This window comes from Panthera pardus, unplaced genomic scaffold (assembly GCF_024362965.1).
Source record: "Panthera pardus isolate Hobbes unplaced genomic scaffold, ASM2436296v1 HiC_scaffold_21, whole genome shotgun sequence".
Taxonomy (NCBI): Eukaryota; Metazoa; Chordata; class Mammalia; order Carnivora; family Felidae; genus Panthera; species Panthera pardus.
In genome coordinates, this window is record NW_026526777.1 from 28,487,919 (window position 1) to 28,502,947 (window position 15,029).

General features: G+C 54.1%; 1 protein-coding gene across 2 annotated transcripts; it reads right to left on the reverse strand.

The window, feature by feature from the left end:
* Positions 1-9,934: 9,934 nt before the first annotated feature.
* On the reverse strand, positions 9,935-15,029 carry ELF3 (E74 like ETS transcription factor 3). Of its 2 annotated transcripts, none has more exons than XM_019431472.2 (9): positions 14,881-15,029; positions 14,270-14,436; positions 13,709-13,930; positions 13,417-13,503; positions 13,099-13,218; positions 12,816-12,905; positions 12,530-12,646; positions 11,435-11,630; positions 9,935-10,747 (listed from the first exon to the last, which is right to left on the reverse strand). In XM_019431472.2, exons 2-9 carry the CDS (start codon positions 14,430-14,432, stop codon positions 10,633-10,635), a joined length of 1,110 nt encoding a protein of 369 aa, XP_019287017.1. In that variant the 5' UTR covers positions 14,433-14,436; positions 14,881-15,029; the 3' UTR covers positions 9,935-10,632. The 2 variants fall into 2 exon arrangements, with proteins under 2 accessions (XP_019287017.1, XP_053765040.1); XM_053909065.1 differs by having other exon boundaries at positions 14,270-14,532.

The window sequence follows — 15,029 nt, forward strand, 5'->3', positions numbered from 1 at the left end:
AACCCACCTGCATTCTGTCTCTGTCTCTCTCTCAAAAAAAAATAAACATTAAAAAAAAATTAAAAAGGAATAGGTGAGTGAAGATAGACGCGTGGAGATAACCCCATACAGGATAAGCTGTGGACTTGGGTCTGACACACTGGGTTCAAATCTTGGTTCCATTACCTAATGTTTGTACAATCAGAGACTAGTCACTTAGCTTTATTAAATCTTGGTTTACTCAATTGTGAATTGGAAATCATAATTCCTAAGTCATATGACTATTGTGAGGTTAATGAGATATTGTGCTTTAAACAAAGGGCGGCACCTGGCTGGCTCAAGTCAGAAGAGGATGTGACTCTTGATCTTGGGGTCATGAGTTCGAGCTCCATGTTGGGTGTAGAGATTACTAAAACAAAATAAACAAACAAAAACAGTGTTAAAAGCATTTTAAAAAGGATACTTATATACAGTTAAATATTCAAATAGTGCAATAAGTAATATAAAAAGTCTCCTTAGGGCACCTGGGTGGCTCAGTCGGTTAAGTGTTTGACTCTTGGTTTCAGTCCAGGTAATGATATCATAGTTCATGAGTTCCAGCCCAGAGGATTGGATTCTCTCTCTCCCTCTCTCTCTCTATCCCTCCCTCTCACGCTCTCTCTCTCTCTCTCAGAATAAATAAATAAATATTTTAAAAAAATAAAATAAAGTCTCCTTCCCATCCACACTGACCCCCATCCCTATTCCAAAAGTAACGCAAGTTACCGGCTCATTTTGTGTCCTTCCAGAGATTCTTTCCCTCATTCTCTTTCTTCCACACACGCGTGCGTGCACACACAAGCACACACACACCCAAACGCACGATAACAAATTGTACACATGATTATCTGCTTTTATCTGCTTTTTCCACTTAATCTGTTTTGGAAATTGGTCCACATAAATGTCTGTATTCTTTTTAATTCAGTTTGATCTATCTAACCGGTACACTCCTACCAGACACGTAGATATGCTTAAGAGCTTAAGCTCTGGAATCCATTGTTGAGTTTGAGTACTGCTTTCAAAATGGCCGAGAAACCTTGAGTAATTGGCCTTAGTTCTCTGCACCTTAGTTTTCTCATCAATAAAGTGGGGATGATATAGACCCACCCCAAAAGGTGGTTGGGAAGATTTAGAGAGTTTGCACATGTAAAACACTGAGAACATCTGACATGTGATAGCCGCTCCGTAAAATGACTTATTTTTTTGTTTCCAGTATTTTATTATTTTCCCCCCAATTCTGCAGCGATTATCCTTGGATCAACATGGGAGTTTACCTGGAGGATGAGTCACTAGAAATGAAATAAAGATGTTCATGGGGGGCACCTGGCTAGCTCAGTTGGTTAAGCGTCTGACCCTTAATTTCGGCTCAGGTCCTGATCTCACGGTTTGTGAGTTCGAGCCCCACATCGGGCTCCATGCTGATAGTGTGGAGCCTGCTTGAGATTTTCTCTCTCCCTCTCTCTCTGCCCCTTTCCCACTTGCACTCTCTCTCTCTCAAACATAAATAAGTAAACATTTAAAAAACAACAGTAACAACAAAGATGCTCGTGAGTCCATTGGGGAGGATTCACCGGTAGGCAAGACTACATGAACGTGTGCATTTTGGGGTGGGGGTGGGAAAAGGATTTTTCTTCTTAACACTATCAAAGAAGTCTAAAACCCCCCTCAAAGAACCAATACGCACAGCATATGATACAGGGCCACCTCAATATGGATAAAGAATGAGTGGGGAGGTTGTGTTTCCATGCAGGATTTAGAAAGCTGAAAAGGGCATTGCTCCCACCCTAAAGACAAACAGATCAGCTACAAAATCAGAACTTTTCTTGAACGTACCAGAGAGCTAGGGACACAGGGCCACCAAGTAACATAGAACCCAAGGAGGGATGGGCCCGTCCAAGGAGAGATGGGATGTGAGAACAGACTAGTCTGAGGCACAGCGAGTGGGAACACACACCAGTCCACACTGGTGGGGAAGAACATTGCTGATCTTTTTAACAAATTGTTGAGGGCCGAGTGAGGGCCGAGTGAGGGACATGATAGTGTCCCTGGGAGCTGCACATCCACAAGTGTTAGCTCTCTCTGTGGGCTCTTCACAGACCTCCCCAGGGGCTCAGGGGAGAGAGTGGGGGCAGGCAAGAGACTGGAGAGAGCCTCCCTCAGTGGTGGGAAGGAGGCCTGGCACTAAGGGAAGGCAGGAAGCCCCACCCAGACCCTTCCCCAAGAAGAAGCAGAAAAAGGAGAAGAGGAGATGGGGGAGGGAGGAAGGGAAATAAGAGGAAGTGGAAAAGAACCTTCGGCTATTGAGGAAGCAGCAGCAATTCTGTTGCCCCCAGGGCACAGGAAGGGAAGTGTAAAAGAAACAACTATTCATCTTGTGAAAAGGCATGATATTGATAAGGAACAGAATCCTGTTAAAGCAGCCATTCTGGGGGAGGGAATTTTGCCCCCTGCCCCAAGGGGACATTTGGCTATCTAGAGACAGTTTGGGTTGTCACAACTTGGGGAGAAGGGATGGGTATTTGGTAGGAAGAGGTCAGAGACACTGCTGAACTTCCTACAATGCCCAGGACAGCCCCCCAAAACAAAGAGTTATCTAGCTCACAATGTAGATAGTGTCAAGGTTAAGAAGCCCTGTATTACAGTCTCCCACCGCGGAAGGAGAGGCAGAAAATTCCTCCCCATACGAGATCTGCCACAGACACAAGGCAGAGTTTGGCTGCCACAGGAAGGAGAGACAGGATGGTTGAAAAATTCCCACCTATGAGACTCAGACACACACGGCCTGCTTAACATGGAGACTAGGCTAGGACAACAAAACCCTCCTGCCCCCTCTCGTCTCCATGCCACCAGGCTAACAGGTCTGCAGTAACAAACAATAGCAGTCTACTATTGGGGATGGTAAGAGAGTACGGAGAGAGAGCCCTCCTGGGCACAGGTGCATAGGGAAGGCTGAAAGTTGAGGGTTGGGCAGAAATATTGAGAAAACACAGCACCCAGAGCAAGGTAATGCTGGAGGAACATGAAGCCGGTGGTACATGGAAGACAACCAACAGGAGCAACAGCAGAGCTCAAGCTAAACTAAGCCCCTGACCAGGTTGACTCAATGCCTCCATGTAGACAGACACACACACGCCAATCGCCTAGCAGAGGAGGAGGCCTACCCACTCCCAGCGATATGGAGAGACTATTTATCTCAGTCTCTCCTGTTCTACACAGATGCCCAGCATTTAAGAAAAAATTACGAAACATACAAAAGTATCAAAGAAAAAAAATCCCACTCTCAAGAAACAATGTAACCAATAGAACCAGATTCATAGATAACCCAAATGTTAAATTAAAGGCTCTAGTAGAGAAGGTGAGCGACACGCAGGAAGAGATAGGGAATTTCATCAGAGAGAGGAAAGTTGTAAGAGTCAAAGAGGAATGGTAGAAATTAAGAAATGGACACAGCGCGGCGCCTGGGTGGCTCAGTCGGCTGGGCGTCAGACTCTTGATTTCAGTTCAGGTCATGATCTCACAGTTTGTGAGACTGAGCTTGGGATTCTCTCTCTCCCTCTCTCTGCCCCTCCCTTGCTCATACTCTCTCTCTCTCAAAATAAATAAATAAGCTTAAAAAAAAAAAAAGAAAGTGTCTCCTAATTCACACCTAGACCGACGGTTTATGGCAAGCTTGAGTTTCCTTACATCCTCACCAGCTCTAGACATCAGGAACGTTCTTATTATTCTTTGCCAGTTTGACATATGAAAGGGAGTATCTTCCATGTTCTTAAGCTGCTCTCGTATCAAACAATGATAGAGAAGGGTATAAATGCTTCTGTCTCCATAGATTCCAGTTTCCCGAACCCCACTATTGGCCTTGCCTGGAGCATTTCATCTTGGCTAGAAATCAGCCAGGGAACCACGCTTGTGTTACAAAGACTAAATCCCAGTGTGCCTTGCAAACACCTAGCGTAAGGGAGGGATGGACCGAAGGATGCCGGGACTTTCCCCCCAGTGTCATAGCCTGGGTCACTGAGGCTGGCGCAGGTGTGGAGGTGGGCAGGTGAGGCTGAGTCATGCAGGACACTGGGCATGGTTTCCTGGATGGGCTCCAGAGTTGACACAAAGCTTCCAGTAACGGGCAGCCGAGCTGGGCTAATTGCTGTTGCCTGAGCCCGGCCCTGCACGGAGCAGGAGGAGGGTGAGGAGGAGCAGGAGGAGGAGGGCCCAAGAATGAGGATTGCAACACTCCCAAGAGGGGGCCCCATGAGGATCTCAGAAACTGAAAACTTGGGGCGCCTGGTTGGCTCAGTCGGTTAAGCGTCTGATTCTTGATTTCAGCTCAGGTGGTAACCCCATGGATCTCGGGTTTGAGCCCCTGTCAGGCTCTGCACTGGGGGCGTGGAGCCTGCTTCGGATTTTCTCTCCCTCTGTCTCTGCTCCTCCCCTGCTCACACACACTCTTCTCTCTCTCTAAATAAATAAAATAAACGTTAAAAAAATGTTTTGGAAAACCTGAAAACTCACTCTCCATCCTTCCCACGGGATCAAGCAGTTCCTGAAAAGCAACCCTAACTGAATCCACACCCCACCCCACCCCCACGGCGTGTTTGTGTGTCAGTAGAGCACTTCTGGAAGTGTGCGTCTGATGGTAGGATTTCAGGCTCGGGTGAGCAGTGAGACATTTGCATCGCTCAGCACCTCTCAAAACAGAGTCACTTGTGGGATTGAGAGAAGAGGGTCAGGAAGTCAGGGTTCAAATCCTGATACCCTAAACTTACTGGCTCTGAAAACTTCTTTCTCTAGAGCCTCAGTTTCTCATCTGTGAAATGAGGGGCTCGTCCTGCCTTGCAGACTTGTTGGGAGGCTTATGTACACGACTTTGGGATCTCTGAGGCTGCAGCCCAGGCTTCCCGTTCCCTGGGTGACCTCTTCCCAGCTGGGTGTCTCAGCATGCAGCCAGGCACACAGCACTCAGTGAGCACTCACCGGGAGAATGAATGAATGTGGTATGCTAAGCACGAACGTGACCCACTGCTTGGCGCCTGGTAGGTAACTCATAAGGGGTCAGCTGTCGACCTTGATCTCAGGTTCTGCACCAGCAAGCTGTGTGGCTTTGAGCAAGCCACCTTCCTTCTTTGAGCCTCAGTTTCCTCACCTATAAGATGGGGCTTTGTCCATCTGGATCTTATGCTCTACTCTACAAATCACTGGTACATGGTTATGATGTGGGGACTGATATAGGGCATGTTCTTCCTGAAAAGAGATGGAAGGAAAAGAAAAGGACGCTTTGCCAGGTCTCCTTCTCTCTCAGCAGGGAGAAGGATACCTGGATGGGTCAAGACTGCTGGGCAGTCCTGGCATTTGGGGGCACTCTGGATGAAGCAGCCATGCCCAGCCCAGAGGGTCAGGCGCTGATATTCCAGTGTGCACAAGTGCCCATTATATGCCATGCACTGGACTGGACTGAAAATGTTCTTGGAGGTGAGAAAATGGGATACCTCCTAGCAAGTCTCGGAGGGCTCTTGTCCCCACCCCAGGCTCTCATAGTAGGAGCTGGCTTGCTTTCCAAACTTGTGAGGATGACTACTCTCCCCATCCACACCCACTGCCATCATCCATTTACTTACCGACATCTGCAAGAAGCCATCATTTTGCCAGGTAGAAGGGGTACAGAATGAGCTCCTAGAATGAGCTCCTAGTCTGGGACCAATAAGGGGGGGGGGGCAGGCATAGATATTTTCTTTCTTCCTTTTTTTTTCTTTTGAGAGAGAGAGGGCTCGAGTGAGCTAGAGGCACAGAGAGAGAGAGAGAGAGAGAGAGAGAGAGAGAAGCGGGGCTTACCTGAAGCAGGACTCAAGCTTACCAAAGCGGGGCTTGAACTCCTGAACCATGAGATCATGACCTGAGCCAAAGTCAGATGCTTAACCGACTGAGCCACCCAGGCACCCTAGATATTTTCAACCAGGGGTTATAAACTCCTTGCCTCTGGGTCCACATGGGTACTTTGCGGTGGCAATAGTGGTGAACTTGAGAACATATAGGGGAAGGCATGATTTGCTTCTGCAGACTGTGGTCCAGTGGGGGAGCTGTCTTAGCTCTGCCAGATGCTCTGATCTTTTTTTTAACGTTTATTTATTTTTGAGACAGAGACAGAGCATGAACGGGGGAGGGTCAGAGAGAGGGAGACACAGAATCTGAAACAGGCTCCAGGCTCTGAGCTGTCAGCACAGAGCCCGACGTGGGGCTCCAACTAACGGACCGCGAGATCATGACCTGAGCCGAAGTCGGCCGCTTAACCAATTGAGCCACCCAGGCGTCCCCAGATGCTCTGATCTCTTAAGAGAAGCCAGAAATCCGAGTTATTCTGTGAGAACTTTCCCGATGGCAAAAACTTGGCCACTTATTCATGTGTTTCTGATTGCTGCACAGCTGGTAATTCAGTGGAGCGCTGAAAGACCAGTGGGGCACAGAGGCATGGGCAGGGGACCTGTGCGGTGGTTCAGAGGGCCTCGCTAGGAAAGGCCCCACGCCTGCTTCCACGCCCTGCTCTGGCTGTTTCGGGATTGGTACTAATTTTTAACAAGGGTCCAAGTTTTCATTTTGCGCTGGGCCCTGCAAATTTTGCAACTGGTCCTGACTGGTGGGAAGATCGGAGCCCACCTGGTGGGGAGAGAGGGCAGAAAGGAGGGCAGGAGGGGCGCCTGGGTGGCGCAGTCGGTTAAGCGTCCGACTTCAGCCAGGTCACGATCTCGCGGTCCGTGAGTTCGAGCCCCGCGTCAGGCTCTGGGCTGATGGCTCGGAGCCTGGAGCCTGTTTCCGATTCTGTGTCTCCCTCTCTCTCTGCCCCTCCCCCGTTCATGCTCTGTCTCTCTCTGTCCCAAAAATAAATAAAAAACGTTGAAAAAGAAAGGAGGGCAGGAAATGCTCCCCAAAGGGGTTCAGTTGTCCGTGAGGGAAGAGATGAGCAGTGTAAACACAGGCCTCGGCAGGGCGAGCCTGGGGGTTTGGAGAACGTGTGTGGGGCGTGGGGTGTCAGTGTTCAGCGTATGCCAGCTTGGGCGAGTGTGTATGTTTGTGTGCGCCCGTGTTCCGTGTATGTGACAGTGTGTGCATAGGGGGAGGTGGTGGCCAGGGCAGGGAGAGGCAGGGAGAGTCACCGGGCAGTTTAACAAATATTTATCGAGCACCTTCTGTGTGCCAGGCGCTGTGCACGGTGCTGAGATGAGTAAGCCCGGTCCCTGCCCACAGGCCCTCACAACCCAGTAGGGGAGAGAGACTTAGAAACCGGTAACTGGAAGGAAAGAGCAGACTGAAATAAACCCTTCACGCAAATACAACCACTTTATCGGCTTCACCCAGGAGGGCAGGTGAAGTCAGACTTCCCCTGAACTGGGGGAGGGGGTGGCCGTGGGGAGAATCCGGGAACTCTCCCAGGGAGGCTCAGGGCCAAGGCCCAGCACCTCCACCCCCCGCCCCCAGCAGACACACCCAAACATGGGAGGGGTGACCTCCCTCCGACCTGCCCGGCAGCACACCCGATCCCACAGACGCAGATAAGAGGTGACCAGCAGCCCGGGGCAGGACCTAAACAGCCCGGCCCCACCCCAGGAGACCCAAAGCCCTGGGCAGAGACGGGGCCCATCTCTGGGGGAGGGGGTAGTCCGGAGCTGGTGAGAGTTGGGAGCGAGGGTGGTTGACCCCTGACAGAGAGGACACCAAGGAGGGGGGAATGAGAGAGGCCAGGCTTGGGGCCTATGCCTGGGCTCTGCATGTCCTGAAGGGAAAGAAGGTGGAGAGCAATTTTGGGGCCAAGACCTCTTGAATAAGAAACATGTCCCTTGGGGCGCCTGGGTGGCTTGGTCAGTTAAGTGCCTGGCTTCCACTCAAATCATGAGCTCGCAGTTCGTGGGTTCGAATCCCATGTGCTGACAGCTCAGAGCCTGGAACCTGCTTCGGATTCGGCGTCTCCCTCTCTTTGCCACTCCCCCGCTCGAGTAAATACATACACATTAAAAAAAGAAAAAGAAGAAGAAGAAGAAAGAAACATGTCCCTCATGTGGAGCAGAGGAACTCTCCCTGCCTCTCCTGGGTTCCCCGGGAGAACTGCCTGGAGGCAGGGGCCCTGGGTTCTGGTCTCTGCTCACCAGGCGGGGTGACCTTGGACCAGCTTCTAGCCTCATCAGGCACATGGGGACGCCCAGTCTCCTCAAAGGGCTGTGGCTGCGGATCAAATGAGATAATGGGGTGAGGAAAGCACCTCATAAACCGAAAACAGCAGGACAAAGGTCAGAGTGTAGTGCTGGGCCCATAGCCGCCTCCCAGCCCTTTGGCAGAGGATGAAGGGGCTTGGCCTCATAGTCCCAGCTCCATCCCAGCTCCCCTCCTCCAAACAGCCCCCCCCCCATAGTTCCAAGCTCCCCTCCCCAACTCAGACCCACCCACGGGTGAGCACCCACCATCAGTGTTTCCTTTTTTAGAGCTGAAGAAACTGAGGATCGGGGCCGTGTGCTCTAGGTTCCTAAAGGTCATCTTCCACTCTGGGCTAGGTGGCTTTAGGCAACCAGAGTCACCTCTCTTTAGGGTGTGAGGACCCTCAAGATAACACGGGTGAAGTTAGCACGATGAGCATCGTTCTCTCCAAGAAATGAGATTATTAAGCGACATTGCCAAAGGCTCCCCGGCTGAGAAGTGGCCTGGCCAGCACGGAAGCCAGGTCGGTTTCAGGCTAATCCTTCCCCTTACTCTCTTCGACTAACTTGCTGGCACAGCAAAAGGAAAATTTTTGTCCAAAATGGCTCCAGAAGAGTCCAGCTTCTTTAAGGACCCCACTACTTTCTCCAGCCAACTTCTCCGCTTTCCTTTCTACTATTCCTTGTTCCTCCAGAGCAAGCCCCACTCACACACACACATACACACGCACACACACGTCCGGTTTTCTAAGTTCCCTTCCTTACCCGCATCCTTCAGCTAATAACCGGTTATTTCGAAGGCAACTAAACAGCATTTCAAACTTACAAAATGCCTTTTTGTTGTGCTCTGTGGAATTTGAAGCCTCAGACTTAAGGAAATTTCCACTGGAAGATAATCTTTATAAGGAACCATACATACACCTATCAGTAAAACGTCCTCTCTAAAACCTGCTGCAATATCACTGTGGAGACAGAGTAACACAGTTCTGGAATCTACTGAGGATTACGTCAGCAGAGCCCGAACCCTGACGATGCTCCCAAGGACAGGCTACTACTATGGCACCAAAGTACTGTCCTAGTGACCTTGGCCGAGACACTGGCCCTATTGGACCCCACCTTCTGCATCTGTAAAGTGGGAATGACAAATCTCATTTGGGGCGGGGAGTGGGCAAGATTAGGTGCGATAAAGTGCTGTCTGGCTCAGTGCCTGGCATACACGAGGCTGGCAAATGTCTATTCCTTCCCCCATTCTTCCTCATCAAGGATTCATTTTGTTTTCCCAGTTTGTGGCCAACTTGCCCAGAATGCTGAAGCATCTATCCCACAAGGCTGGATATGCAATTTTAGACTTCTTAGAGAGCACCGGGGGCCAAACCCCAGATTTATAGCAAGCAAGTGAGCCCAGGGGGCTGACATGGCCAAGGTCACTGGGGGAACGAGTCACTGCAGTACGACTGGCCCAGTGTTCAGCAGGCTGAGCTCACGCCCTAGCTTGCAGAAATCCTGCGAAGCTTTCTCAGCCCTCAACGGCCTGGCCTGCTTCCCTTGCTTTCCTCCCAGCCCCCAGGCAGCTGGTCTGTAAACCCAACCCTCCCGATCTAGGAAATCCATCCTTATCTTGCAAGTCTGCTTCTGCCTTCACCTCTAGCCCTGTAGACCTCCTGTCCTGGCTCCTCTCCTTCAACCCCATGACCTTATCCAATCCAGAGGCCCAAATTTCAGTACACAGGCAGCTAAAACAAAGGTTAGAAAAAGCCCAGAAGACACTTTATTGGAGGTCTCTACCTCCATTCACAGGAAAAAGGAGCCAGGAGCCCCATCCTCAGGGGCCCGGCATCTCCCTGCCCCTCATCGGCCCGGCCAAGGGCCAAAACAGTCAGTCAGTCTGGCCACTAACACGTGGTGGGAGAGGAGCGGGGAGGGGAATGTCTTAGAAAAAATAGATCTCTATGTACATCTGACGTATTTATAGCACATAAATTAGGGAGTGCTCTGACCCCTGCCTGCAGAGTCCAAGCACGGAGGTGGAAGGCAGTCCAGAAAGCAGGTTCAGGAGGACCCCGTCCTGTCCCCTCTCACAGCACTCCTGGTGCTTCCCTTGGCCTCCTCGGCTCAGTCCGGGCATCTGGAGGAGGAAGGTGCTGTCCGTAGCCGGTGTCTGGGTTGGGTCTGAGGAGGCACCAGGTAAAAGAAGCTACACTTGCGGACAAGTCAGCAAGACGAGTCACCTCAAACCCCAGGGCTTGTAATTCCAAGAAGAGGGCAGAGAGGAGAGGCCACAAGCCCCGGATCCGAGGACGGTGGCTGACAGGATACCAGAGCCTCACAGCTTCTCTCCGCAGCACAGCCGGAGCATTGCCCAGATGCTGGGACCTGCTGGTCTTCCCAGGAGGGGCTGCAGGCCTCGAGTCCTTGCGTTTGGTCCTGGGTCTCGTTCCGACCCTCAGTTCCGACTCCCGGCAACTTCTTCCTCCTTCCAGCCGCTAGAGTTTTTGCCAAACTTGTAGACCAGCCGCCGGCCATCCACCCGCTCTAGGATTTCCCGTTTGTAGTAGTACCTGGGCGGGAAGAAGGGTGGTCAGAGGTACCCGGGTGGGGAGCCGTCTTGGACTGCGGATACCTTCCTCCACCTGGCCCAGCTATCCTCAGGTGACCTGTCCCCCTGGGCTCCAGCCCCAGCAACAGGAGTCTGATCCACTTCCTGTAGCTTTTCTTTCCTTCCCTCCTGCAAGAAGGAGCCGTTCTGCTCCATCGTGGCACTCTGGCCTAGAATGGTGTCCGAAGCACCTGGCCTTACCCTTGCTCGTTTAGATCTTATGGCTGGGTCCCAGGGCTGATCATGGAACCACATGGTTTTAGGGCTGGAAGCGCCCTTAGTGACAATTCAGGGGGAAACCGAGGTCTGGACAGGCAACTTAAGGAGAGCCAGGTCTTGGTGTGGGCCTCAGCTCACGCTCTTTTCACCACGGAGAGCTTTTCTCAGGACAAGCTTGCAGAGAGCGCAAAGAAATGTTGTCGCAGAGAGTTTCTGGTGTTTGCTGCACCAGCCTACTTTCTCCATGCCCTCCTTTAGTCCGTGACAGCGGCGGACACTGCTCTTATCCTCATTCTACAGGACGCAAACCTGCCAGACTATGGCAGTGGTCGGAGAGCGGGCCGTGGGAGCACAGGTTAGCTGTCCCCGGCAGCCTCAGCAGGTCCCCCAGGGTCTGGCTGGGTCACGAGGACCCCGGCCATCTGCTCACCTCATGGCTCTGCTCAGCTTCTCGTAAGTCATGCTGTTGTTCCTCTTCTTCTGGCCCCAAAGCTGGGCCACGGCCTCTGATCGCAGGAACTTGAAGACACCCTCTTGCCGGTTCTCCCACTTCATGAGGCCTTCATTGAGTTCCGGGTGGAGGAGGATGTCCCGGATAAACTCCCACAGGTGGGTGCCTCTGGGGGCTACAAGGCCAGACGCATCCATCAGTCAGCAGTCCAGGGGGTGACCCCTCTCCTCCGAGGCCGGGGGGCCCTGTCTGTCCCGGCACACAGCCTCCTGATGCCTGTGTAGTGTAAGGGCTGGTTCCCTCCCTCCCCCCCCCCCACCAGACGGGGAGCACGTCTCACACAGCACAGATGTCTTACTCGCTCAAATATTGATCAAACATCTGGCTGGGATGGGAGAGTGACTGAGACGCACTACTGCCCTTGAGGAGCCCACGGTTCAGTGGGGGCCGCCGTTAAAAAGCAAACACGCCAACAGGTGGTGAGAACTTGGTGAGGACAGGACCGGGGAGCCGGCCCCAGCCCGGGGGACAAGGGGACAGCTTCCCGGGAAAAAATAGCTCCCTGAAGACAAGAAGCAAGCCAGGCCTAGCGCATAGGGGGAGACTGACTGCATGCGCGAAAGCACAGAGGCAAGAAGGAGCTCGGGGCCATCACCCAGTTGTGCCTGAGGCCCACGCGTCCAGCCTGCAGACGGGGCACAGTCCTCTGCTTGAGCCCCCTGGGGCCCTTTGGGCCCTCCCAACACCCACCAGCTGCCTCCTCACACCACCAAGGGTGTCCCAGCAGGCAGGACAGAGCCAAGTGCAGAGAGAACTGGAGTGGGTGGGCAGGTGACCTGGGCTCTGGTCCTATGGGCCTTCCTCCAGGAGCCTCAGTTTCCCCCTCCTATCCAGGACCACCAACCTAGGCCCTGCCATTAGGTGCCACACAGCCCTGGGCCTGCGCACAGCCATGACGGCGGGAGGGAGGAGAAGCGTGGACGGCCAGCCATCACGGGAGAAAAAAGCACCAGCAGCGCCCCCCCACCCCGCCCCCCAGGCCTCACCACAAAGGGGGTGACCCCAGAAGCTCACCGTGCTTGCTCCTCTTGCCCTCCAGACACTCCCGAGACTCTTTGCTCAGCTTTCGGGGCCGACCCCGTTTCCGCTTCCCGTGCTTAGGATCCCCTTTCTTATAGTCAGGAAAGCCGTCTAAGAGAGGGGAGGTGGAAGGTCAGAGGGCAGGGAACTGGGGCTCTCAGGGGCAGCTCTTCTGCGGAGGAAAACCCTACAGGAGAGCAGGGAAGAGGGCAAGGACGGGCCCCGTGGGCACTGCCCATTGGGACACTCTCCCGGGGACCAGGAGGCTCCCTCCACTCACCCCTGGAGAAGAGTTTGCTGTCGGTGAGATCCAGATCCACATCACTTCCACCGGAGTCTGAGGAGTGGGGGCTCTGGGAAGTACCAGTCCCTAGGGGAGGCGGGGTCACAGTGAGTCCCCTTGCCAGCCCACGCCTGCCGGGGGATGGGCCACTGAGGGTCTCAGGACACGCTACCCAGCCAGCTCCTACTTGCCCCAGAAAGCCTGGGCTCTAGTGGCGGGAACCAAGGGCTCAGGAGTGTTTGGGGGAAAGGGAGGCTGTGGCCCAGACGAGGGTGCTTACCTGCAGTGGAGACATCGGAGCTGCCGGGGGAGGGGGCCCCGGTGCCGTAGCTGCCGGGGAAGTAGGGGCTGGTCTGCCGGCCCTCCTCAAGCACCTCTTGGCTGAAGGGACTTCCCTGGTCTGGGAAGAGGTCAGGGTTCAGACAGAGCTCGGAGGAACAGGCAGGGACACTGAGCTCCCCAGAGGTCTAATGACCTGCTGCTTTTCTAGCCAGGGGAGACAGAGGTCTGGTGACAGAGGGTCAGCTCCAGTGCTCTAGGGAGAGGCAGAGACGGGATGGGACAAGCTAGGGGAAGGAGTGAGAAAATGGCTTCTCACCGAAGGGGCCCAGCGTCTCCTGGAAGGCCATGCTGTCCTTCTCCAGCAACTCAATGATCCAGCTGAGTTCATCGGGAAAGCTGGAAGCTGATGAGGAAGGGAGGAGGGGTCAGAGCCCAGGCTGGCATCGCACGATCCCCTCGCCCCTCAGCGGTTCTTTATCTGTGCCCGCTGGCCTGGGGCTCCGGGTCCTTCCCACAGCCATGCTGACCTCAGCCTAGGGTGTGGGCCGGTCCCTAGAGCAGCCTCCCAACCGAGAGGGAGGCAAGGGCAGGAGGAGGCCTGGACTCACTGAGGTCCCACAGCTGGGAGTAGAGTTGGTCCCCCAGAGGCCCAAAGACCAGACGCAGCTCCTCGGGGGCACAGTTGCAGAGCGTGGCCCCGTCCATGTCGCACCGTGAGAAGTCAATGGAACTGGCGTCGTATTTGTTCTTCTCCACTTGGTAGCTGATCCAGTCCAGAACCTGGGCCTTTGACCAGAACTGGGGCTGCTTCCCCGACCAGCTGGCCTTCTCTGCAAGAGGCCGGGCACAGCGTCAGGTCAGCTCGAGCCACCCGGCCCCTCACAGCCCATTTCTGGTGCCCATCTGGGTTTCTGTGTGGACCCCCCACCCCCACCTCTCAGAGGAGCCTCCCAGGAGGAGGGCCGGGAGATGGGGTTCGCAGCACCCTCGCCCAGCACCTCACTTAGCCGGGCACTGCCCCTCAACCCCAACACCTCGGCCTCTTACAAGCCACCCCTAGCGCTGGAATTTGCTGGGGGGACCCTCCTCCCCGCCTGAAGTCTCCATTTATCTAACAGGTTCTTAGAGGGATGTCTCTGTCTCTCCCCATCCCACCTGCTGAGACCCACCTGGGCCCTCCAGTGGCATCTGGGGGTTGCTCAGGGTCAGCACCAGGTCCTCAGCCCCAAAGGTGGCCGCAGCGGGAACAGAAGCCAGGGCGGGTTCCTCCGGGCTGTACATAGTACTGAAGTAGTTGCTGAAGACGTTGCTAATCTCACAGGTTGCAGCCATGAGGCTACCCGGGGAGAGAGGCCGAGGCTGGTGAGGACCAGGGTCCTCCCTTTCCCCTCTAGCTCTTCTGTTCTAGCCAAGCCTGGGGCAGAAGGAGCCCCTAGGGGCGGGGGGGACGTGAGGGTCAGTATCTCTTTGGACACCATCTCTTCAAGAGGGCTTCAAGATTTCAGAGCACGGTGTGGGCACTGGGCCGCCTGCTGGGCAACCCCCCCCCCCCCCGCCCCGCCTCGGCCCACCTGGGTCCCTGAGTGGGACTGGCAGAGTCAGGGCCACTCTGTCCCTCCCAGAGACGGTGCCTCGGCGACCTTCAGGACACCCCCACTGCCCTACACTCCTGCTCAGGGGGGCTCTATAATGCGGAGCTGCAGTGGGTGGGTTTAGAACTAACCATCCACTTGACCTCTCAGGACCCAGGCTGGGGAATACGACAGGTGGGGGGTCCTACCTGAGTGGTGGGGTGTGGGTGTGGCAGGCAGGCAGGATTAAGGGACAGCGGGCCGGCGAGAAATCCAGGAGGCTAAAAGCTGCACCAGGTAGGTCTGGCCCGCACTCCCCCACCCGCCCTAAATAGAGGCGAGTGGGAGCTCCTCCCCG

Bases quoted from the DNA above. Each gene is read 5' to 3' on its own strand.
- ELF3 (XM_019431472.2), bottom strand. From the start codon at position 14,432: ATGGCTGCAACCTGTGAGATTAGCAACGTCTTCAGCAACTACTTCAGT. The intron at 13,504-13,708 runs GTGAGTCCAGGC...CTTCCTCATCAG, and splicing joins CTCCCAGCTGTGGGACCTCA to CTTCCAGCTTTCCCGATGAA. The intron at 13,219-13,416 runs GTGAGAAGCCAT...ACCTCTTCCCAG, and splicing joins GGAGACGCTGGGCCCCTTCG to ACCAGGGAAGTCCCTTCAGC.